The sequence below is a fragment of the Saccopteryx leptura genome, chromosome 3, assembly GCF_036850995.1.
Source record: "Saccopteryx leptura isolate mSacLep1 chromosome 3, mSacLep1_pri_phased_curated, whole genome shotgun sequence".
NCBI lineage: Eukaryota > Metazoa > Chordata > Mammalia > Chiroptera > Emballonuridae > Saccopteryx > Saccopteryx leptura.
The window spans coordinates 371786211-371810004 of NC_089505.1; the positions used below are offsets into that span (position 1 = coordinate 371786211).

A 23794-nucleotide genomic window follows, 5' to 3' on the forward strand; every position below is an offset into this window, starting at 1 on the left:
CTCCCTCACATGTCCACCTGGCCGACCCTACGCCTCCCCCGCCCCCAGGCCACCGACTCACCTGGGCGTCCTGCAGCAGGTCCTCCAGGCGAGTGACCGTGATGGACCGGTCACAGGTGTACTTCCTGCGCAGAGTCTCCTGCAGCTTCCGCAGCTGCTCCTCAGCCTCCCGCACGTCGGAGAAGAACTGCAGAGCAGGGAGGAAAGGGTCGGGCCAGGCTGAGGGGCCGGGGCGGGGCGGGGGCGGGGCGAAGCCAGGGGGTGGGGCGGGGCGAAGCCAGGGGCGGGGCTAAGCCAGGGCGGGGGGCGGGGCGAAAACAGGACAGGGCGGAGGAGCCAGCCTGGGCGGTCTCACCTGGAAGTAGGCGGTGTTCTCCTTCAGGTGCGCCTCCACACAGCAGCACAGCTGGAGCATCCAGCTCCACTGGGTTTGCAGGGCCGCCTGGAAGGACTGAGCGCCAGAGTCCCTGTTGGCCTCCCACCCCACAGCCTGCAGCCCCCCCGGGGGGCCCCCCCTCCCCACCCCCACTATCTCCCCGAGCCCCACCTCCACGGTGGGCCGAGCTGGGTGCTCTTCCCGCAGCAGCCGGTCCCCAGTGTTCTGGATCTCCTTGATTTTCTTTTCCTTCAGCTCCAGCTCACGCATCAGGGCCTGACGTGAGGGCGGCAGACAGGGCTCAGGGACCGCGTCAGGGCCACGCCCGCCCGCCCAGACGGGCCAGTCTCCCGCTGAGCGCCGCCCGAGCCCAGGGGGCCGTCCCCTGTGCGGGGGACCTGGAGCTCAGCCCACCCAGCCGCCACCAAGGGGCACCCGGCCTGTCGCAGCGCCCAGGGAGGGAGGCTGCAGGGCCGCCTCACCGAGTAGCTCTCCTTCTTGGCGGCCATGTTGGCGTTGCGCTCGCTCCAGTCGAAGCCCACCTCCTCCTCCTCCTTCTCGCTCAGCCACATCAGCTCCTTGGTGGCGGCTGCCACGAAGCTGTGGAGACTCTCTAGGGACCGCAGGCGGGCCTTCGAGGAGTTCTGGGGGCAAGGAGGGCGTGTCAACAGCAGGCGACCCCGCCACCCACTCCACCACCCGGCCGTCCACTCAGCCCCCCGCTCACCAGCAGCTTGGCATACTGCAGGTCCAGCCGGCCCAGGCACTCGCGATAGGTGCCCCGGATGGCTGGGGAGAGCTGGCCCTGCAGGGGACGAAGACGGTGAGAAGCCTACAAGGCGAGGACCCGGCCCCCTCCCCCAGCCCACCCACAGACACCCACTGACCTCGTCGGTCCGTGCCCGCTCAATCTTGGCCCGAAACTCCTCGATGGACTGGTGCAGGCCGCGGTGGCTGCCTAGCTGCGCCTCCACACTGGGCAGGTCCACGCCCCACTCGGTGCTGTCCACCCGGCGCTGGTTGTCCTGCACCCATGCCAGCAGGTCCTGCAGGTAGCGCAGCGTGGAGTCCTCAAGGTCGGGGCGCCGCTGTGCGCTCTGCACCGGCACCTGGGTCACCTGGGTCAGAGGCGCGGCTACGCCCGCCTTCAGCCGGAGGTTGTACTCGGTGCGGATGGCCACCAGGCGCTCGTGCAGGCGATACACCCTGGGGGCAGCGGGGTTGTCGGGAGCAGTGAGCAGGGGAACAGGCTGCCCCCACCGCAGACCTCCCAGGGCCTCGCACCCGGGGGCGGGGCACCGCCCACCTGCGGTACATCTGCTCCCCCTGCGGGTGCCGCCCGTCCTTCAGAGTCTGCACGTCGTTGAACAGCAGCCGGATCATGCCGTCCGCCTTGTCCAGGTCCCGCTCCACCTCGCCCGCTCGCTGCGGCGCCTTGCCTGCGGCCAGCAGCCGAATGTCCTGCAAGGTGGCCGTCACGACTCAGACCCGGCCCCAACCTCTCCCTTTCTCCCCCGCACACGGTGCCAACCCTGGCTCTCAGCGGGGAATCGAGATCCATTGCAAAGGCCTTGGGGAGTCCGAGCCGCCAGACCCTTTGTGGCCTCACCCAAGGTTCTGGACCTCACCCTCACCGCCGCCCTACTGACAGCTAGCCCTCAGGGCGGGCGGGCCTCCTCTATGTCCTGCCTGGTGCCCAGAAACCAGCTCAACCCAAAGCAAACAGTCAGCGTTGGCGGGGGACCAGAAGGGTGGAGCTGAGGGCCCCAGGGGCGGGGCAGGTTCGGGCCCCGCCCCTCCTGGCCCCGCCCTGTTCCCTGGCCCCGCCCCCGTTGTCTGGTGTCCACGCCCGCCCCTGTGTCCGCCCCTGTGCCCCCCCCCTTACCGACTGCAGCAGGGCGTCGGCCTGGTTCAGCTGCTCCTCACACAGCCCGGCCTCCATCTGCAGTTTGCTCACAATGCGCTGCAGACACTCCAGCCTACGGCCCAACACCCGTGGGACCGGCGTGAGGCAACTGTCCACCAGGCTCCCCGCCTGGGAGCAGCACCCTGCCACTCCTGGCCTTCCCGCGGGCCTGCAGCCCACTGTCCGCGCTGGCCTGAGTGTGGGTTTCCTAGCCTAGGGGGAGATTTCCTCCCCAGAAGGGTGACTCACACTCGGGTGGCTTCCCTGCCACTGCAGGGCCCCGCCCGCCCGCTGACCGCAGCCTCCCCGCCCACCTCTCAAACTCGCTGCGGAGCTGCTTCTCCCGCTCCAGGATGGCCACGTGCAGCCTGCCCCATTCCTTCTCCACGTCCAGCGGGTGGTAGCCCGGGGGCACCTTCAGCTGGCCTGCTTGCACTGCCCCCTGTGGGCAGGGGAGCCAAGCTCAGGCCTGGGCCAGTAGAGGGGTGGGGGTGCCCGGCCACCTAGCCCATTCTACTCCCAGAATCTCAAGAGTGAGGCCCGGCCCCTGGACAGCCTCCCTCACTTCGGGGTACCCTGTCCTTCCCTCTGAAACGCCACCCACTCACCTCCCTTGGGGGACCCCACTCACCTCCCTTGGGGGACCCCACTCACCTCCAGGGACTGGTAGATGCCCTTGGACCGGTTCTTGTCAGCCTCCTTGGCTGGAAGTTCTGTCTCCTTAAACTTCAAGAACTGGCACCACAGGATCTGTGTGGGGGCACAGATGTCAGCTGCGAAGCCTGGGCAGCCCCCACGGCGGCAGCAGGACCCCGGCCCGAGAGGACAAGCCCACCTCAATCTCCTCGAAGCTGGAGGGGAACTTGCGCTCCTCGAAGGCCGCGGTGTGGTGCCGGACCCACTGCAGCAGGAGCAGCACCAGCTCCCGGTACTCCTGCCAGCGCAGCTGGAGCTCCTGAGGACGAGCCAGGGGCCCTTAGGGGCGGCCGGGGCCAGGGCAACCCTCACGCCCACCTCCACCCCCACCCTCACCTGGACCCACAAGCCAGCACTCACGTTGGCCTTCACCCCGTCCTGCACGTCGGGCACGCGAGGCATGGCGTCGTACAGGGACGAGACGTAGGTGATGATGGACTTCTCGTCGGGCTGAGGGACGTCCACGTCTGCAGGGGAGGAAGGTCAGAGGGCCCCAATGCAGACAGCAGGGGAGGGGGAGGGAGAGGGGAGGAGCAGCACGCACCCTCGGGGTCCAGCAGTCGGGTCACTCCCAGGTCCCGCTCTGCCACAGAGAAGGCCTGGTCCAGGTTCTCCAGGCTGGTCTGACTGTAAACCTTGTTCATGTCGATAAGCATGGGCCTGCAGGCAAAGCGGCCAGTGGAGTGAGGCAGGCGGGGACACAGGAGGCGCAGCCCGCGGACAGGCCAGCACCCAGACAGACCCTCTCTATGTCCCCAACTCCAAACTCACCCTGAGAAATAGCCCGCCTGCCCCACGTGCGCCCAGCCCTGCCCACACAGGCAGCCCTCTGCACTTGAGGGCCTGCCCCAAGCACTCAAGCGGCCCACAGCGGGCACAGTGCTGGTAGAATATACTGAGCGGATGGATGCCAGTCACCCTGGGCTCCCTGCAGCTGCCCTGCCTGCTGGGCCCCAGGTCCTGGGTGGGGGCTGAGGTCCCCTAAGAGCCATCCCCAGTGTGGTCCAGCCAATGGGACCCACTTCTAGGGCATCCACAGGGGGCAGGCCCTCGTGGCTGCAGAAGGAGCAGCCCCCTGGCCCTCTGTGAGGACGCCCCTGGAGGGGCCCAGAAGGGGGCGCTCAGGGTGTGGGTGGGGCTGGGCTTGCACCCTCCCAGCGAGGCAGGCTGGCACAGGTGCCCACACCCGCCAGCAGTGGGTTCCCGTCAGTGCCAGACACCCCTCCGCCACCTCCCCGCCCCGACTAGCTGGAAGTCTACCAGCGGGGCGGCTCCACGGTGCCCCAGCCCCACGGCCCACGCTCTGCCCCCGGGGGCTGTGTACTTGTGTCGATGGATGATGGCGTTGAAGAGGCGGCCGTCGCGCCAGCTGGTGGTGAAGTTGTCACAGCGCAGGCTCTGGTAGCCCTCCACCATGCGCTGTGACCAGAGCAGCAGCTTCTCCTTGGCCGTCATGTCCTCCGACTGTCCGCTCACCTGGATGTCCGAGATCTGCCCCGCACGGCAGGCAGGGGGTCAGCTACGCCACCTACACTGCCCCATGCCTGCAACCCCTTGTCTGAGCGCTGGGGCACACAGGAGCCACCAGATCAGCAGAGGCCAAGTGGGGCCCTCAGGTCCCCTGTCACGTCACCCCAGGCCACTCCAGCCGGCAGCCACCACAGAATAAGTTGGTCCCCAACCCCCACTGCAGATAAGTGGATGCCCTGGCCTCCCTTGGCTAGGGAGAGCGGGCCTGGGGCACAACCTGAACCCCCCCAAGTCGGTGGAGGTGGGCCCGAGAAGAGCAGCTGCAAGTTCCAGAGCTCGCCCAGAAACCCAGGCCTGGAGAAGCCTGTCTTGGTAGGGGCCGGGCGGTCAGCCCCCTCTCTGGCTGCGGGCTAGGCGGAGGGCTCTGGGTCAGGGCATGGTGTGCCTGGCAGCCCTGGCCTGGGCATGCAGGGGCCATGACACCAGCCTGGCCCTGTACTGAGTCCGTCTCCTCAGACCTGGCCCACCAGTCCCGCTGGCTGTCTATACACCCGCCTGCCTGGCTCTTTCTGTCAGCGTGCATGCCCGTGTGACTCAGCTGCCGTGCCAGCAGGGCTCTGCCTGCCCAGCTCTCGGATTTGTGGCTTCCTGTGCAGCCGGGCAGGCAACGGATGAGTCAGCCAGTGCAGACTGCTTCTCCAGAACCTTCCCTGGGCAGGCCGCTATCCCAGCAGGGAGTGAATTCCTCTGTAGGGAGGCTCTGCCCAGGCAGGGCCGGAGGGCACAGCACAGGAAGGCCTTGGAGAGAAGCCTGGGCCCTCGGGCCACAGAGCGGGCACAGAGCTGGGGTGTGGGGCTGGGCGGGGGCATCAGGAAGGCTCCAGGTACCAGAATACCCAGGGCCCCAGCTGCAGGTCCGCGCAGGAGACTGCGGCTGCAGTAGATCGAGGGCGGCGGGCAGCCACCCTACCTGGAAATGCAAGATGATGGTCCAGATGAGGCCGAGGGTCAGCTTGGGGTTGCCGTCAGCAATGTCATCGTTCCTGATGTTCACCAACTTCACCTGCAAGCAGCAAACAGCCTTCCGTCAGGCCACGGGCCACCGGGGGAGGGGGCCGGGGCCCATGCCGGGGGGAGGGGGGCCTGACCTGACGGTGTCGGAGGTAGTCCAGAGCGATCTGCACGTTCTGCAGCTTGTGGAAGCGCATCCTCCCCTTCTCCCGGGGCTGTGTGGGAGCACGCTGGTCAGTGCCCACCTGCAGAGCAGGGCGCGGTCCCCGCCCACCCCCAGCATCCCCACGGCATCTGTGCAGTTGAACCAAGGGTCTTCCCCAGAGTGGCAGCAGCCACTCCCTTGTCCCAAGTTCACCCTCCCCAACAGCAAGGGGGCCATGGGCCCGGGGGCCAGGCCCAGCCTGGCCTTGGGAAGTCCAGCAGCCCGGCCCAGGCTGCGGGAAGGAAGGAAAGGGGTGGGGAGGAGACAATAGCCAGGAAGCCACAGTGGCATGGGGGGAGGGGTCCTCCTGCCCAGTGGTGGCAGCCCCAGCAGGTTCCAGGCCTGGCCCTGTTCAGTAAAACAGATGGGACAGCAGGCAGCTCAACGTATGGCCACCTGCCCACCCAAGTGCCAGGCACAGGTCTGGCTGGATGTGCCACCAGCCCCAGGTGAGCTGGGCTCCGGTCTCAGGGAGCCCACGGACTGCCGCGTCCAGCGGGCACAACCACTCACCAGGCGCGAGCTCCTGATTAAGTCCCGCTCTCTTGGCTGCCCGGCCAGAGCAGGGCAAAGGGTAAAGGGCAGAGGTCAAGGTTCAAAGTCCAAGCAGCAGAGAAACCAAAGCAGAGCAGAGCGTGAGGTTACTGTGTCGGGGTCTCCCCCCAAAGGGGAGCGCAGCAGGGCCGTGCGCCCACAGCACGGGGTCGGGGCTGCTCCCGCGCCAGCCTGACACTCTGGACCTGGAGGCCCAGGGAGGTGAAAGGCTGGGCTGGGTGGAGGGGGCTAGTGAGAGAGGCCCAAGGCGGGAAGGCAGGCAGGGGTGTCCAGGTGCGGCAGGTGGGGCCACAGAGTGGGTGGGTGGGTGGACGCACGTACCAGGCTTTCCCCTGAGAGCACCTCCAGCAAGGAGATGAGGTTGTGGCCATCCCGGAGATCTTCATACAGGTCACTGATGTGCCTCTGGGCCTGTGGGGGACAGAGAAGCTGAGTGGGCCACAGGTTCCCAAGAGCCACCAACAGGCCCTGAGGGTGGAGTGGGGTGGGGGGGTTGGGGGTTGACTCAGAGGGCAGAGAGGTTGGGGGCCCACAGAACATGCCCCAGGGCTCAAAGAGGCACCTACCTCTGCCCTCCAGTGCTACAGGACAGGTGAGAAGAGACCGGACAGTCCAGGAGGAGAAGGAAGAGTAGGAGGAGACAGGAGACAGAAGGGAGCAGAGGAAGACAGAAAATCATAGGCTTGAGATGAAAGGTGAGCTCCCAGACCAACGAGACCCTGAGGGCAGGGGTGGGGCAACTGCGGGCAGGGGCAGGCAGCTCTGGTTTTGCCTGGAGGGCCAGGGGCACCATCCCTCACCCCCACTCGGTCTCCTCAGCCCCCTGACCACAGGGGCACACACAGGTACCAACCTTGATGAGGTGCTTGTTGACCCACTTGGTGAAGGTTTTCTTCTGCACACGGTCCCGCTCATCTGGGAGAGACAAGGCGGGGTTACCTGGGGCCTGGAGAAGCCCCCAGATCCCCCAGGAGGTGACTGCCCTGCAGACAGAGCGACTGGCTCCTGACGAGGGCCTCAGAATCAATCACACTGAGACTGAGACGCAGACTGCCCGCCCTGCCCCCCCACACACCTGACTGGCAGGGGAAGGCCCAGGCCCAGCCGGCCCTGTCCACGAGGCACACAGGGTCCCTGCTGCTCAATCCCCCTATTGTCTCCCGCCCGAGATGGGAGGGTCCAGAGCTGGCAGCTGCGCCCAGAGCCCACAGCACACAAGTCCCAACCTGCCTCGTCCCACACGGGCTGCCTCGTGGAGACCTGAGCTGAGCGGCTCCGGCCAGGCCCCAGGCCCGGTTGGGGGGCTGACAAGAGGGAGCTGTATCCTCCCCACAGGGTAACGGGCTTTTCCCAGGGTACAGAGAGCTCCCCACCCACCACAGCCTATGCCCAAGGCCCAGAGGCAGCTGCCAGCCTTGCCAACAGAGGCTGGCCCTCTCTCTGCTGGGCAGCTCTGCACCTGGGCCCAGGCAGCACAAGGCCCAAGGCCCCGGCCCCTTCCTGAAGCCGTGCCCCAAACTCAGACCCTCCGAGTCTGGGCTCCCAGCCCCACCTAGACACGGGCTTCCTGCCACAGGAAGCGGGCCCTTGCCGCCGCAGCCTGCCCGGCCCTGCCCAGGGGGAGTGCCCACTACCTTTCTTGCCCTCTGAGGCCCTGAGCACGGCCAGGTAGAGGTTGTCCTCCGAGCTGGTTCTCTTGTGACCCAGGCCCTGGGGCTCGGGCACACGGAGCCGGTGCTGAGACATGGTGCCGCCCCGGCCCCTTTCGAACTTGGTCCCTGGCCCCCAGGTGCTGTGTGCTCTGACCCCCTGCGCTGCGTGCACACAGGCGGCGGGCAGCGGAGGGCCGGTGCAGCACAGGACACGCTCGCTCAGCAGCAGTGGGCTCGACTCCCAGCCTCGCTGGTATGGCCACTCCCTGCCTGCTGTACTCCCCGGCCCCTCTGTCCCCGCCCCAGGAGCCCCACCCCGCCGGCCCCCCCCAGAGGGAGTGTCCCGGCGGGAAGAAGGCAGACGGCCCCTCCCCCACGACCACACCCTCCGCAGACAGAAACAGGAAACCCAGGGGTTTCCTCACCCACCCTCCGGCCGCAGCATCCCGTGGGGAGGATGGGGGGTGCGAGGGGACCTGCCACTTCACTGCACACTGACTGCGTCCCAGCGGCCACCCCAGAAGGAAACCACCAGCCACGAGAGTGGAGCCTGAGTGTGGCTGGAACCAGGGAGCCCCACAGGCCACTCCTTCCCTCGGAGAACACACCAGGCTTCAGGCCAGGCCACCCTAGGCCTGCTCACTCTACCTGCTAACGGGCCTCCCCAAGCTGAGGGACTCTTGACCTGGCCGGGGGGGGGGGGGGGGGGCGCCATCTTTCTATCTGTTCCTTTACAGCCCCTCAAATGACACCTTCTCATGGACCCACGTGCCCTGCTGTGCCCCAGGCCCATGCTGGGCTCTACTCTGTCCTGTCTGGGCCACTCTGGTCTTGTGCAGGCCTGGCCCTTCCCGATCTGCCCACCGGGCACGTCCTGGAGTGGTGCCCCTGTCTGCAAGGCAGAGCACACGGTGGGCAGGAGCAGCGCATAGCTGAGCCCTGACTCACCAGGCAGGACCGCCCAGCCCAGAGCTGCAGGAACTCTGCCCCGTGTGGGAGGGGGTCTGGGGGGCATTCGGAGGAGGCCCCCGCCAGTGAGTCAGGGCTGGGGAGGGGGGCCTCGGCGCAGTGACTCATAGTCAAGGAAGCTGCTCTGGGGAGTGGGCACAGGATGGGTGGGGCTGTTTGCATTGGGCAGGGCTCAGAGATTGCAGCCGTCCAGGGTTGTAAAGGTGGAAGACACAGGGAGCAAAGGGCACAGGGCTGGCGGAGCTCCCCGCGCCGGCAGCCCTGGGGACTCCCCGACCACCAGAGGAAAGAATGCACTGCCCAGACCACAAGAATTTTCCAGTCTGCCTCTGGCTTGATGGGATCCAGCTGTGAGCCCCATCCCCCCAGGGCCCCATTCCGGGAAAAGCTCACCCCATCCCATTCCTGCTGCCCCCCTTTGGCCACAGGAGGGCGCCCCAATCCCACGTGGTGGGGCCCAAGCCCAGAGGAGCTGGCTACCCCCTCACAATGTCTCAGTCCCCTCCCCACAGGGTGAGAGACCCCTGGCACCTCACCTGGGGCAACCTCCTCCCCCTGGGGAGGCTTGACTGCTTAGCCACCCCCACAACCCCACCAACATCAGCTTTTCACCCTCCAGAGACCCGCAACCACCCCAAATCGGACTCCACACTGCTCCCCGCACAGGACACGCCCAGAATGTCCCACAGACACACACACACACACACACACACACACACACACACACACACCCGGCCCCTCCCTAGGTTCACAGCCTCTTTATAGAGGACCCCGTTGACTTTAGCAGTGGTGGAAAGTTCAGGAACCTGCCTTGAGCACCTGCTGTACGCGGGCTCTGGGCTAAGCCAGAGGTAACAAGGAGGTGGACTCCTGCCTGCGGGGGTTACAGGCACCAGAGGCCCCTAGGGATAATGGGTCAGGGAGAGAATCAGAAACTCCAGAAACTGGAACCCGGAGGAGCCAGGGCCTGACATCCCAAACTGGTGTAAGCCCCAGCCTCCTCTCTCTGCCCCTGCGGGGCCTCCAGGGGGCAAGGGAGGGGTCGGCGTCCTGCCGCTGAACCCCTAGAAACCCCGCCCCGCTGGGGTCTCCAAGGCCATCCTCTCCCCCTCCCCCACACAGCCCCTCCCTTCCAGCCCGGACCGCTGCCCTGCCCCTGTCCATCCTATTCAGACCCTCAAACCAACAGGCTGGCCCAGCCCCAGTGTGCCCCAAGCCAAGCCACAGCCGACACCAACCCCCTGGACACAGTGCCTGGCACCGGCTCCTCGTACACCTGATGGACTCCTGAACTATCCCAGGGCAGCTGAGCCTCTGCCATCAGCCCAGTGTCCCCTAGAGCTGCCGATGGCCCTCTGAGGGGCATCATCGCCCCCTTCTACAGACATGGGGACTAACTAAGGCTGGAAGTCCCACAGCTAGTGCAGACGTGTCTGGGATGCGAAGCCTGTATGTAGACGGCTGAGGAGAGAGCCCCAATGCGGCCGCAGGCCTGGAGCCCCACCCACGGCACCTCCCACCCTCCTCCCTCGTCCAGACTGGCAACAGCCGGGTGCCCAGAATCCAAGGCCGAAGCCTCACAGCCAGGCCCGCCTACCCCACCCCCCCTTCTCCAGAGAAGGAACACAGGGCACCTAGGGGCACATCACCCCCACCTTCCTCCAGGTGTTTCCAGAACCAAGTGTGAGGGTGGGGCTCCACCTGGGCCGGGCCCCTCCCCCTTCCCCAGCCAGCGCACCAGCCGTCTAGGGTAGGGAGACGGTGCCCCTTCCATCGCTACCACCGCTCGCGGCCACACCCACCTACACAGCACAGCTGCGTGTAGAGGTAGCCCCTGCGGGCTTGCTCGCAGCCCCCATCCAGCCAGCACAGCTGTTCCAGCGCGACGTCCTGCGCAGCGAAGGCGCTCCCCGCCCCCCATACGCCAGCCGCAGCCATGAGCACCCCGGAGACAGACGCCCACCGAGGTCGGGCCAGCAGCACGGGGATGCGATGGTGCGTCCGCTCTCCAGCCCACGCTGCTGCGCGCAGCCTGGCTCCGCGCTCCACACCCTCCCCCACTGTCCGCAGCGGGCACGCAGCCCGGACCCGTAGAACCTGCCCCTTGTGGGGCGCCCCGCCCAGTGCAGGAGCGGAAGCCGCATTGGTGGGAGAGGACCCTGCTAGCCCTGGGGGCGGGGGCGGGGGGGCTGGAGGCTGGGGCGGCTGCCTGCGGGACACAGGGGTCTGGGAACTCGGGGCTGCCCGGGTTGCCCAGCAGGGGAGTCCCGCGGGACACCCAGGCGCTGGGAAACTCCCTAAGAGGAGGCTCCCAACAGGATGCGCAGCGGAGGCTGGAGGGATGGGGCGGGGAGTAGCAAGCCCAGAACAGCCCAGAACAGGAAAAAGACACCAAAGCCCCAGGGGCGCCACAGGGCAGAGACAGGGAGGAGCCAGGGTGGTGGCCGAAAGGGAGCCCCTTCCCTTCTTTACTTGGGGACAGGACACAAGAGAGGGATGAAGAGGGAGTGAGTGGGCCAGATCCAAGGGGGGGGGGGGGGAGAAACCCAGGCCTATACATTTTACTGACCACAGCTGAGTCACCAGCCACTGCCCAGCCCTCAGAACCACACCTAGAAGCCCCGTGCTCACTCAGACCGCAGGTCCAGTGGGTCTGGCACCCAGGCTGAGACCGAGCAGGCCTGCCAAGGGGCAGCCCGGCCACCCAGTCAAGAAGGAGCCACCCCCGCCCCGTGGGGTGTGCTGGGTGCAGACCTGAGCACCATCTATCTGCACAGCCCCACTGGGGCGGTCCCTCTGGCCAGAAGTCCCGTCGGCAGAGCCCCACCAGCTCCACCGGCTGGAGCAAAGGCAGGGCCCACTCTGTCCTGTGTAGGGCACTGCTGCCGGGCATGGCCGCCTCAGGCTGTCTCCCAAAACGGGTGACTTTGAGCAGGGGGAGGGCAGAGGGCAGCCTGGCTGCCCGCCCCAAGTCCGAGTCCGTCCTGGGCGCTGGCACAGGGTGCTCTTAGCACCTGCCTCAACTCTGTGTAGCTCAACCTATCCCAGGGGGCGGGGCCTCAGTGCCGGGCAGGAGCCTTTCCCAAGACCTGTCCCCAGGACACCTGCACCTGCCGTCTCTGTGTTGACAAGTCACCTGTGCTCACCCTGTCCCTAGCAGCTGGGAGGAGCCTCTCTTCCAAGGGGGCAGTGCAGACACTGCTGTGTCCCCCTTCTGGAGCTCGACTTCAGCCTCTCCCCACCCATCTGCCCAGAGTGGAGCCATGGAGCCCCCACCCCACCCAGGGGAGCGGGCAAGGTATCCAGTGCGGGGGTGGCAGGCAGGGGCAACACTGCTCTCGGACCAGACCAGACCAGACCACGTGCTCCTGCGTAGTTCAGGGACAGGAAGGGGAGGGGATAAGGAAATGCAGGGTGAGAGGGAGGCGGCCCGTGCCCCCACCCGGCTCCAGCCCCCTTTGGCAGGGGCGGCAGCGGTGGCTGGTGACAGCGGCCCAGGCGGTAGCCACCGGTGGCTTACCTTCCTCATCCTGCGCCCGCCGGTGCCCCCTGCGCCAGTGCCACACGGCGGCCAGGGTGACGACGTGGCCCACCACCACCAGGGAGGGAAACAGGCTGCCCGAGGGCTCCATGGCCCTGGGACCCCAAGGCTGCAGGCAGAGCTGGCAGAGCCCTTCGGAAGCTAGCTGCTCGTGCGCAGCGCGAGGCCGGCAGCCCCCTCCCTTCCCTGCGTGAGGGCGGGCTGGGGGGGGGCACCACACGGGGGGGGGGGGCGCCCCGCCTGCAGGACCGCCCTGCCGCGCTGTCTGCCTGGCGGAGACTAGTCCTGTCCCTGCACCAACTGTGCTCCCACCGCCGCTTCCCCTCCTCCCTCCCAGTCCCCGGGCGGCATTCCCCACCCGCCCGCGGCCGTGCCCAGCCCAGCTGTCCCTGCGCGCAGCTACACACTCAAGGTTAGCGGGAACCTTAACCCCTGCTTGCCCGCAGCCACACCCGCCGGGAGGAGGGGCCTGTGGCAGCGAGTGGCTGACGCGAGGCCAAGCCGGGCACCCCCCTGGCTAGCCGGGGCGCCCCAGCACGGAGCCCCCCACCCCTCCCGGGATGGTGACCCCAGGGTCCTAACAGCACCCCATTCTGCTCCCAAGGGTGTCCTCGGTGACAGCTGCCAGGGGGATGCATGCCAGTGCCCCAGCCCTCGCTGGCCGCAGGCGTACAGCTGACCCAGCCACAGGCAGACAAGTGCCCCACAGGGGCCCCAGCCGCCCCTCCCCCGCATGGGGCAGTGGCCGGGTCAGAGGGTCGGGGGTGGGGGGCTGGCCTGGGTGGGCAAGGCTGTGTGCAGGGAAACAGGACAGAGCCCCAGCCCCCGGCCCCGCAGCCCGGCTCTCACCTACCCGGCACGACCTTCATTGAGGACAGCGCAGGAGCCCGCAGGGCACACAGACAGAGTGGGCGAGGGGCGTGGGAGGGTCACGGGCCCCTCAAAGGCGGCACAGAGCGGGCAGTGGCAGTGTCAGGAGGGAGGAGGGCGCAGGGCGGCCGTGTGCGCTGTCAGCAGTAGCGCCTGTGTCCGTGGGGGAGGGGTGGGGTGGGCAGGGGGCCCGGGGGATATAAATATCTAAGGACAGCAAGGCCCGTCATCTGTCCAGACTTAGAACATGACGTGCGGAGAGCGAGGGCACCAGGGCTCAGGGCCTTCGCCGCGTCCAGCCCCGTCCGTCCGTCCAGCAGGGTGGCGCCCACCAACATCACCCCCACTTCAGGCTTCCGCCTTAGTTCTAACAAGAGGAAGCCTCCTCCTGGCCCTGCGCTGGCCCCGTGGAGGGAGCACAGCACCCCCATCCGCCTGAGCAGCAGTGGGGTGCACTTGGAAAAGGCCACAGGAGCCAAGGGGGCCCCCCCACAAGTCACTCAGCACAACACCTGCCCCCAGAGGGATGGATAGTCTCCTCAAATCAAGGTCAGGGACAGCCCCACGTCAGGCAGAGACCGTGTGAACGTGATGGAGTGCCCCCACCAGTGTCTGTGCCTCCCTGCCCTGGGCCACTCCTGTGTCTGCCGGGAACCCAACCACCCAGGAACACCCCCAGCAGCTGCAATCTGCAGAAGACTCGGGGTCAGAGGTCCTTGTCCAGCAGGCGGGCCCACGCCACATCCCAGATGGACCTGGACCCCAGTATGCCCTGGAAACAGGACATGTGGTCCACAGTCCTGCCCCCTCTCCTCTCAGGCCCCCGCACAGGGTTGAAAGCTCAAGGTAGGGCTCACATGGCACTCTGTGGCTCTTCCGGGTCAAGTATGATCCTACCAAACTCTCACAGAACCCTGCATCAAGGGTCCTCGACATGAAGTGAGCCCTACGCTGTTACTGCATCATACAGATGATTAAAGCAAAGGCACAGGATGGGTGAGGCACTTGCCGGTGGTCACACAGGCTGTGTGTGACTTGACCAAGAGGTCCCTCTGGTGTGCCTAGCCAGCTCTGCAGCAATGCATAGCAAACCGCATTTGGCCTGTGACCCCAGGGTAGGGACCGGATAGAAGGCAAATCTAATCCTGCCCTAGCCTCCCTTCTATCTACAGATACCCCACAATCCACACACGACCCAGACACAGAGCTAGCCATGCGTAAGGACACCGTGGTCCATGCGGGACCACACCATGCTTCAGAAACTCATTTCCGGAGGTAACTGGCCTTCAGTGGCCAGCTCTGTTGGCTGAGTCTGGGCTAGGAGAACCTCAGAGGAGCCCATGGCAGGTCACAGGGCCAGCACTGGCTCCCCGAGGGCAGTGGGCAGCCCTCCAGCACCCCACAGAGACCTGGGACAGGGCCAGACACCTCCATCCCACACCAGACACACCCCTGTGCAGCTGTGACCAGGAGCCGTGCTCATCCTGTATCCTCAAGTTCCTGCCCCCCAGGGCTCCTAGGTACCCCTACCCCCATGCCCTGCACACCTGCTGCCCCACCAGGCCCTGCCCTACCTTGGCCCAGTTGAATCAGCTCCTCCATGGTGTACCTGTCCATGGCAGCAGAGCACGAACGGGCCAGGCCACTCCGAACCAGCAGAGAGGAGAGGAAGGAAGGCAGGAAGGAGGGAAGGGGTGGGAAGCAGAGGGAGGGCTCCCCACCCAGCTCTGGGAGCCCTGGCTCCTCCTCACAGCCACCCCTTAGTCAGAGGGGAGCAGAGCTGAAGCCCGCTGATCAACAGGTCAAACCAGCCTGGGTGGTGCAGTGGGTCAGCCTGCCCATTCCTGAGCCCTCTATGCCTTCGGGCACAGTCCCCCCCCCGGGGGGGGCCCAGTCCTCTCCACTGAGCTGCCCTGTCGGCCCACAGCCTCCCCTCTGCCCCACAGCCCCCTTCCCTGCAGGTCGCACCCTCACTCCCTCAGTTCCCAAAGCTGGCCCTTCCTGGGCACATCCCCCACGACCAGTTCAGCCCGGCCACCAGGGCAGGTGCGACACACCAGCGGCATCTTCGCCTCTGGGGTCCTCCTCCGTGCCTTGTCTTACCTAGCCACAGCAGGACCAGATAAGAGGCAAACCTAATCCTGCCTTAGCCTGCCTTCTACCTACGGATACCCCACAAGACACACACGACCCAGACACAGAGCTAGCAACGGTCACAAAAAAACGGACTGGACCTAGCCGGGTAGCTCAGTTGGTTAGAGCGTCATCTGCTATGCCAAGGCTCTGGGTTCGATCCCCAGGTTCTGGCCCATACAAGGATCAATCAGACCCTGGCCAGGTAGCTCCATGGATAAAGTGTTTTCCCGGCACACTGAGGTTGCAGGTTCAATCCCGTCAGGGCATGTACCAGAACTAATCAATGAGAATGCAATGAAGTGAAACGATTTGATGCTTCTCCCTCTCACCCCCCACCCTCCCTCCCCCTCTGCTTTCCCTCTTTCTAACCCTCCTTCCTCTCTCCCTCTCTCAAATCAATGGGGGAAAAAAGAATCAACCAATAAATGCATAAGTAAGTGGGAAAACAAATCAATGTCTCTCTCTCTGTCTCTCCCTTGTGGTGATCTTGGGCCCTCCCACCTCCATACCGGGTGCTGCTTGCTGGGCCACACAAAGGAGCAAGGCAGCTCTGTGTGCTAACTCCATGTTCCCTAAGAATGAGGGCCTTGGGAAGGTCAAGGAGCACAGTGGGTGGGAGCATCTATAACCATCGGGGTTCGTATAGATTTTTCAGCCAGGCAAAGTGTTGCTTTGAAATGTAAAGAAAATTCATATTTAAAAACCCATTCTGGCCTGACCTGTGGTGGCGCAGTGGATAAAGCTTTGACCTGGAAATGCTGAGGTTGCCGGTTCGAAACCCTAGGCTTGCCTGCTCAAGGCATATATGGGATTTCATGCTTCCAGCTCCTCCCCACCTTCTCTCTCTGTCTCTCTCTCTTCTCTCTCTTCCTCTCTGTCTCTCTCTCTCCTCTCTAAAATGAATAAATAAAATTTAAAAAAAAAACCCCATTCTGCCAAACCCCTTGCCAGGGCCATGAGCAATCCTATATCCTTGCCTGCCAGCTACCAGATCTTCCTCTGTCCCTCCCTCTGCTGCTCTTGACCAAGCAGGTCCCTCCTCATTGATCAGGGCTCAGCTCAGAACACCTCCTCAGAGGGGCCCTCCCTGATTGCTCCTAAAGCTGCCTCCTCATTTAGTTCATCCCCAGATGGTAGAGGTTTCCCGTGCCAGGGGCTCGTCTGGCTGGTACATGGGTGACAAAGTTGGTAGACACCTTCCCACACCAGGAAGCACAGGGCGGGGCTGAGGGCATGTGTGACTGTCCTGCAGTGTCCATGGCTCCTCTCGGCCAGGGCTGGACAGGCAGAGGCAGCTCATCTGACCAAGATCATTGTGCGGGCCAGTGCAGCGGGTCCCACAGGCTCCTGACCTTGTCCCTCTGCTAAGTGGAGAGGAGCAATGCTCTGCGGAAAGGGGGCCGTGGGGCTCATTGCTTGACCATCCCTGAAGCTCTGAGAAGTGGAGGTTCCAGGTGTCAGCAGAAACGCCCTAGCCTGAGTGTGGAGCCATCACGGCCCCTGCAGATGTCAAGGAAGCACAGCGCCACACCCAGCACCCAGGCGCCCTGCGGATCCTGAGAGTGACCCTCGAGGTGGCCAGGGGGAGGAGGGAGCCCACACCCGCTGGCCCTGACTCAGCCCAGAGCCGGAGCTCATTTCCTGTTGGAAACTCTGAGCTGCCACCAGCGGAGGCTGTGGCTACATCAGGGAAGGGAAGACTGAGTCACCTCCGTCGAGGCTGGGGGTGCCCTTCTTTCGGCCCACTGCAGCCACACCCAGTCCCCCTCCTGGCCCTGCTGCTGCCAAATGCCCGCCCAGCAGCCCAGCGGTCCAGCCTGGCCGCAGACCAGGAAGGAAGGAGAGAAAAGGAGGGAGGGGCTCAGGATCACCACACGGGAGTGGATGAGATGGAGGGGCTGGTCTGCAAACCCCTGAGGGCGTAGGGGCGCAGTGAAGGGAAGGTTGGGGGAGAAGGCCCCTGGGCGGGGACCCGGCCACCAGATGCTAGTCAGTGCTGACCAGTGCGTGCTAGCCAAGCACCGACAGAGAGCCTTCGTCTACTGCGCAAAACACTTGTGACCCCACTGACAGGAACTGGAGAGGCCACGGGGGAGCCAGTGGTGGCCCCTCTACTCTACAATCCCACCCATCTACCCATAGGGGCCCTCATGGTGTGGACCTAATGGGTCCAACCCAGACCAGGCCAGGACTGGGTCCTGCTCAGCACCTGGGACCTGTGGGCCCCTTCACCCGGCAGCTCCCTGTTCACCCTGCCAGATGCGCTCCACGCCCCCTTCCCAGCTCCTCAGAGATCAAGTTCCTGCCCAGATGTCCAGACACCAAGAGGGATGTGGAAGCCAAACCTGCCTTCCGCTAGGGGCCCTGGGTCACCCCAAGTAAGCACCAAGACTGGTGAGCTCCAGGAGTGCACGGGTGACCCACAGCTGCACGGGACAGGTGTCACCTACACACCTGGGTCCTGCCAGCCCAAGTGCTCTTAGGGAGAGGTGGATACTACAGAGAAGGGCACAGCGAGGGGGCGCTGGCAATCCCTGGGAGAACAGGACCTGAACTATCCTCTCGGACGCAGCTCAAGCCTGGGCCTGGAGCTGGGCCCTGCACCTGCCCGCCACACCCCGGCTTCTGGCCTGCCTGCGTGCTTCCTCCCGCCTGGGGTCTGCTCATCTTCCCCTCCCAGGGCTGCCCCCTAGGTGATCACCAACCCCAAGCCAGCCAAGCACCCAGTCACAATACCACATCTGAGCCACAAAACCATGGGGGCAGGGGGTCACCCCACTGGACAGATGCAAGGCTCAGAAAGCTGAGGCAGGTGGCCCGGGCCGCGCTAGAGGCCAGCGACACCCCACCCACGCCAGCACTTCCTCTGCAGGCCCTGGCCTGGTGCAGAGATAGCCTGGGGACAGACAAGCCACAGGGTGAGGGCAGCAATGGAGAAAGGGAAGGCTGCTAACAGCTGGTCCTGCCAGTCCTGGGCCACAAGCCCCACCCTCACAGCCCCCAGGGTGTGCCAGGGGATGGGCTGGCTGGGGGCCTACGTGCTTCTCCTTGGCTTACCAGACCCAGGTCCTCAAGCCAAGAGGAGGAGCCATGCGGTCCAATACCAGAGTACCCAGCACCCTCAGGCAGAGAAAGCGCCACCTGCTGGTGTGAGCAAAGACCCCCCCTCCACGTGCTACTGCCCCCCCCCCCACAAGCCCACTGGACATGGGCCCCAGCACCTTCTCCCATTCCCAGTGGTAGGGGTCAGGATGCAGCTGACCTGTGGCTGGGGCAGGCTCCGTGTCAGGCGTTGCCAGGGTGCCCGGGGTGGTAGTGGACACCACAGGGGGCTCAGGGGCCCCCTCTGCCGGCTCCTTCCGACGGTAGACCCTCCGCTCCTCATGGGCAAGGTCCTCAGCTGGCAGATGTCCCCGCTTGGGTGGGCAGCCCAAGGGACCCTGCACAGCCTGCACATGGGGGGCGCGGCGCGCGGGTATCACCATGGCAACAGGACGGCGCACACGCTGCAGCGAGGCTGGCACGATCTCTGGCGGCAGGTGCAGGTACTGGCGCAGGTGGGCCACACCCTCGTTGGTGAGGTACCAGTAAAAGTGGCGCCAGGCGAAGGTCTCCCGCACCAGGCCGCGTGCCCGCAGAGAGGCCATGGCACGCATGACCTGCAGGTTGGTGACGCCAGGCACGTGGGGGTGCAGGCTGCGGGGCCGCCGGTCCTTCTTGGCCACCATCACACCCTCCCGGAAGAGCACCTCGTAAATGGCCCGCAACTGGTCCAGGGGCATGAGCATGCCTGCTACCATGGCTGCTGCTGAGCCCGGCCAGGCGAGAGTACGGGCAGGGCACAGGGAGGTGGCCAACGAGGCGCGTCAGCACCAGGGGCCACAGGGAGCTGTAGCAGGCAGGCAGGCAGGCAGGCGGGCGGGCGGGCCTCCTCGGCACTGAGCTTGAGGGCCTGGGCTCCGGACTTGAGGCTCTGGCGCCTAGCTGCCTGGCTGCCTGGCTGCCCGGCTCCTGCAATTCCTGCCGGCACTTGGGCCTGCCCACCGCCTGCAAGAGCCTCCCGCCAGCCCTCCCTCCAGGAGGCCAGGCCAGCCCCCTCTGACTCAGCAGCACGGGCGGCCCCTCCCACCCACAGCCACGAGGCCCCTAGATGAGTGGGGGGCGCCTCGCCTGCCTCACAGTGTCAGCTACCCCTGCGGCCGCTCCCCTCCCTCCCCATCCCTCCCCTCCCAGGCCGCTCAGCTCCAACTTCAGAAATTACATCAGTTTCTAAATACTTCCTTGAAGGTTCCTAGCCTCCAGGGAGAGGGACAGGAGCACTGTGGTCTAAGAATCTCCAAGGTGACAAAGCAAAGAGAAGTGAGGGCAGGGGGAGACCTCAGGCTGGGGACCCAACACAGGGTGGTGGTCTCAGAGCTTCATGGCTCACCAGGATCTAAACAGGGGTGCCGGGCCATCTGGGTCTGGGGACACTTGAGGTCTGAGGAGAGGACTAGGACTGGGAGGGGGGGGGCTCAAGGTCTGAGTAGAGGACCAGGGCCTTGGGGGCAGCAGACAGAGGGAAACTGCAGAGGCAGCTGCAGCACATGGGCAGCAGGGCTGCGGGCACCACTGGCTGCTGTCCAAAAAGCAGTCCCCACCTCCAATGCCAGGTCTGAGACAATGGCCACCCTATTTAAAACTTTCCAGGTCAGATCAAAGGCAAGCCCGGAGAACACGCAGTCCCCTGGGAGCCGGCTGGGGGGCTCTGAGTGGGGCCTCCATCCACCCACTGCCACCACCCACCGCCAGCTGTCCGGGCCAGAAACCCTCAGCTGCCACAGGAAATCAAAGTCACCAAATCCCTGCCACCCCAGGCCCAGGACCCCTGCCATCACACAGACACCCCACCCTAAGGGCGTGCCTGTGGGCCAGCCGGAGGGATGCTGGGCAGAGGAGCACCACGCTAGCAGAGAAGGTCAGGGGCCCAAGAGAAAGGGTGACCATCAGCAGGGTAGGGGAAGGGGCGGCAGGCTCCACCTGAGGGTCAACCATGGATATCCTGTGCCCACCTCATCCCACCCCACACCTCACCCCCCCACCCCCACCCCCCACTCTGTGCTGCTTCCACCCACACCCGACACCCGGATCCGCGCTCTCCCCCATCCCCCAGGCGGACACACCCATTCCCACCAAGCTCTGCAACCCGGGAACTGATTATAAATAGGGCGGGGTGGGGGATCCCGAGGTGGGAGGCGCCTGAGGCTGGCGGTCAGGAGCGGCGCGTAGGGCGGGTTTATGCCGCCGTTGCTATAGCACCGCTGGGCCTGCTGCAAACACAGCGCCAACACACACACACTCACACACGCGCTGAGTCGTGGCAGAGGTGGCAGTGGAAACTCTGAAGGTACAGCCAAGCCTTCCCACAGCCCTGCCCGCCAGCTCCCTGTGGCCGCCAACCCTCACCCCGCCAGGCCCCCCAGTCCCACCCCATAGCCAGCCAGGCTGGAAGGGCGCCAGCCCCACGAGGACCAGCTCCAGGAGAGGGGGGGGGGGGCACGGTAGGAGCTCGAGGAAGACGCAAGCTGCGAGAGCAGGCAGCGGCCACGCCCCCTCGGCCCCCATCCCCACCTGCAGAGCCTGCAGACTCTCCCTGCCACTTGGGCTGTGGCTCCAGGAGCCTAGACCAGCTGCGATCCAGGCCAGCGCTCAGGCCGGTGACCCAGCCCTGTTCCCAGAGAAAGCTCACTCTCCTGGCCTGTCGTTAGTCCCTCCCACATAGACCTCCTGTGCTCCCCACGGCTTACCCCGCAGCCCCCCACTGACCTGCTCTCCCTGCGTGGCCACCCCATACATCCCTGCTATATTGCTGGTATGATTCCCCGACCTAATCCCCCCAAATTCCTAAGCACCCTACCAAACCAATTTACGCCCCCCCCTTTCCTCAAATGATTCCAAGACACCCCCCCAAAAAAACTTTTGGACCGAAGGTCTCTTCTTCCTACATAGGCCTGCACGGGTCTTGGGCCAACCTACTCAGTTCTGTCACACTTGTGCCATCCCCAGCAGGAGAGGGCAGTAACTTGGGGCTCGGAAGTAAAGGGGGCGGGGCACGGTGGGGAGTACCCTCCTTCCTATCAGTCCAGGCCCTCTGGGGGTAAAGGGAGGAGCCTGGAGGAGCCAGAAGCAATAAGTTCCCGGCCTGGCGTACCTCCCTCGGTCCTTCTTCCGGGCCAGGGTAGGGGTACCGCCCCCCGCCCCCCGCCCCTGTCACAGGGCTGGGAGAATGCCCGCTCTGCCCCGCCCCTACCCTGCGGAACCGCAGCCACAGTTACTGATTGAGCCCTGGGAGAGCCCGGGCAGGCGGGCAGGGCCGCCCCCTCCCCACCCGTCCAGGCCTCTCCAGGTTTCCAGGGCAACCAGTTGGGGCCCTTCAGGCAGCCCCCAACCACCCCACCCCAGAACAAAGAGCCGCAGTGTGGACTTGCCCGGGTCCAGCCCGCCTGGCGCCTCCCCACAGTGATCCCCACGACCCAGCCTGTCCCCTAGGATGCAGGGCAGAGCGGCAGAGCGGCAGAGCGGCAGGGCGGCAGGTGGGGCGGGGACTCCGCCGAGTCCCCGAGAGGAGAAGGGGCCGACCCGCTGCCCAAGCCTGCTCCCACCTCGGCCCCGCCCCGCGGCGGCCCGCCCCGCCCCCCCGACACTCGCTGCGGGGCTGCAGGGCTGCAGGACTGCGGCTGAAGTCGCCCCCTGCCAGTCCCGGGCGCACCCCCCACCTGGGGTGTCCTGGTGCAAAGGCATGGGCCTAAGGTCTCCATGGCCCCAGCTTCCTAACCCCAAAGCTGTCCCAGGGTGGCAGACCCTGGCCGCTGCCCTGAGGGGGACTGCACCCAGCTGGAGGTCACAGCCTGGTTCGCGAACCCCAGCACCCCAGCTCGGGCCCCTTCCTTCCCCGCCTGCACCTTTGAGGGAGCTGATCTCGTGCTGGATGGCTCGCGAAGGGTCCATGTCTCCGGCGGTACTGAGGGCGGCGTTGCAGCCGCCACACTGAGCCCGGCCCCGCACGGCACTGACCAGGCCGGAGCTGCAGCCTGGGGGAGGGGTCCGGGAGGCTAGGGGCGGGGCTTTCCGGCCCGGGGCGGGGCTTCTGCTGATCGATTCCGTGCAAGGCCACCGGGCGCATGCTCCCGGCCGGCCGCGCACCGCCCCGACCCATCCCGCCCCTACCTCCCCAGCGCCTGACCTCAGCATCTCCAGCAGGATCTGCAGGCTAGCCGGTCGGATCCAGGCACGCATTCTGATGGCGCACCCACCCCACCCCACCGTCCCCCAGCATGCCCCGCTGCCCACCCTCAGAGGTCCCCTCTGGACCCTCGTGCACGTGGCTTCCCTGGCCTCGAAGCCACCACCATTCATTCACTCACTGCAGAAGATACTCATTGGTCACAGCCTCCAGGTGGTCTCTCCACTTAGTACCCTGGGTGAGGAGGTTAGGCGGATCCCACCAGGGCAGGGGCTGGAGGTCTGCCCCACCCCCACCCCATCATACTCCAGGACCCTAAACTAGCCCCTTGATCACCAAAATTCTGTCCCCACCTCCCATGCCCCAGTGGTTCTGCCCCTGCCCTCTGCCCTCTGCCCTGTCCCTTCTGCTGGCACCTCCGCCACCTACATGCTTCTGTGGGCCACCTCATCCCATCCTATGACTCAAGATGCCCTCCACACTGAATCCTAAGATGACATGTCCATCGGGGCTCCAACCTGCTGCAGCCAAACCTCTGCTGCACCCACTCAGCAATTTCCACCCAGGCCTGTCTTGGGATGCTGTGTGGCTGCAGCACCGTCACCTTCCAGGAGCTCAGGCCAACCCCCTGGGGTCACTGACCCCCCCCCCCACAGACAGCCCCACCGGACCTGGCAGCTCTGCCTTCTCGTTTGTCCACCTGCTACCACTTCCACGGCCACCACTGGCCCGGGCCCCAGCGCATCTCCTTGCCGGGTCCCCTCTCACCCCTATCGCTGATGGGACCAGCCTCCCGAGCCACAGGAGTGAGCTGTTTGTCACTGCCCGCCTGCTGGGGAGAATGTCTGCCCTGGCGGGGTCTGCCCCATGCACTGGGCCACAGGAAGCCTTGACCACCCACACCCACCTTGGGCACTCACCCCTTCCTTGCCAGCTGCTCGCCTCCCACTCTGGCCTTCTGTACTTGGCTGTGGGGGAACAGAGCCTCCAGAGGTGGCCAGCCTGCCTCAGTCTCCTGCCAGGCCTACCTCCCAGTTCTTCCTCTATCCTCACCCCAAGGTCCCTCCTGGCTTCTCAGGGCCCATACCCTCCTCCTGCAAACTCCTGTCCTCGCTGCAGGCAAGCCTGCTGTGTGTCGGGTCAGGGCTGGGGCGGGGGACATGACGACGGCTCAGGGACGAAGCC

The 23794-nt window shown here is 65.6% G+C and overlaps 1 protein-coding gene across 18 annotated transcripts in view; it reads right to left on the bottom strand.

Annotated features, from left to right (window-relative positions):
• Positions 1-23794, bottom strand: part of PLEC (plectin) — a 60677-nt gene that overhangs the window by 17536 nt on the left and 19347 nt on the right. For 3 of the 18 annotated variants that reach the window (XM_066379731.1, XM_066379715.1, XM_066379723.1), the window contains 18 exons: positions 7073-7134; positions 6541-6630; positions 5597-5674; positions 5419-5511; positions 4303-4469; positions 3523-3638; positions 3339-3445; positions 3118-3237; positions 2937-3032; positions 2597-2724; positions 2262-2355; positions 1683-1837; positions 1264-1582; positions 1104-1181; positions 859-1020; positions 548-652; positions 356-451; positions 62-187 (listed from right to left, as the gene is read on the bottom strand). In XM_066379731.1, coding sequence (XP_066235828.1) covers positions 62-187; positions 356-451; positions 548-652; positions 859-1020; positions 1104-1181; positions 1264-1582; positions 1683-1837; positions 2262-2355; positions 2597-2724; positions 2937-3032; positions 3118-3237; positions 3339-3445; positions 3523-3638; positions 4303-4469; positions 5419-5511; positions 5597-5674; positions 6541-6630; positions 7073-7134 — 2192 coding nt within the window. Of the gene's footprint in view, positions 1-61; positions 188-355; positions 452-547; positions 653-858; positions 1021-1103; positions 1182-1263; positions 1583-1682; positions 1838-2261; positions 2356-2596; positions 2725-2936; positions 3033-3117; positions 3238-3338; positions 3446-3522; positions 3639-4302; positions 4470-5418; positions 5512-5596; positions 5675-6540; positions 6631-6785; positions 6801-7072; positions 7135-7853; positions 8123-10642; positions 10937-12360; positions 12547-13234; positions 13367-14825; positions 14899-18649; positions 19347-22328; positions 22393-23794 lie in introns of those variants that run through there. The other 15 variants (XM_066379714.1, XM_066379721.1, XM_066379724.1 and 12 more) reach the window with 14 other exon arrangements.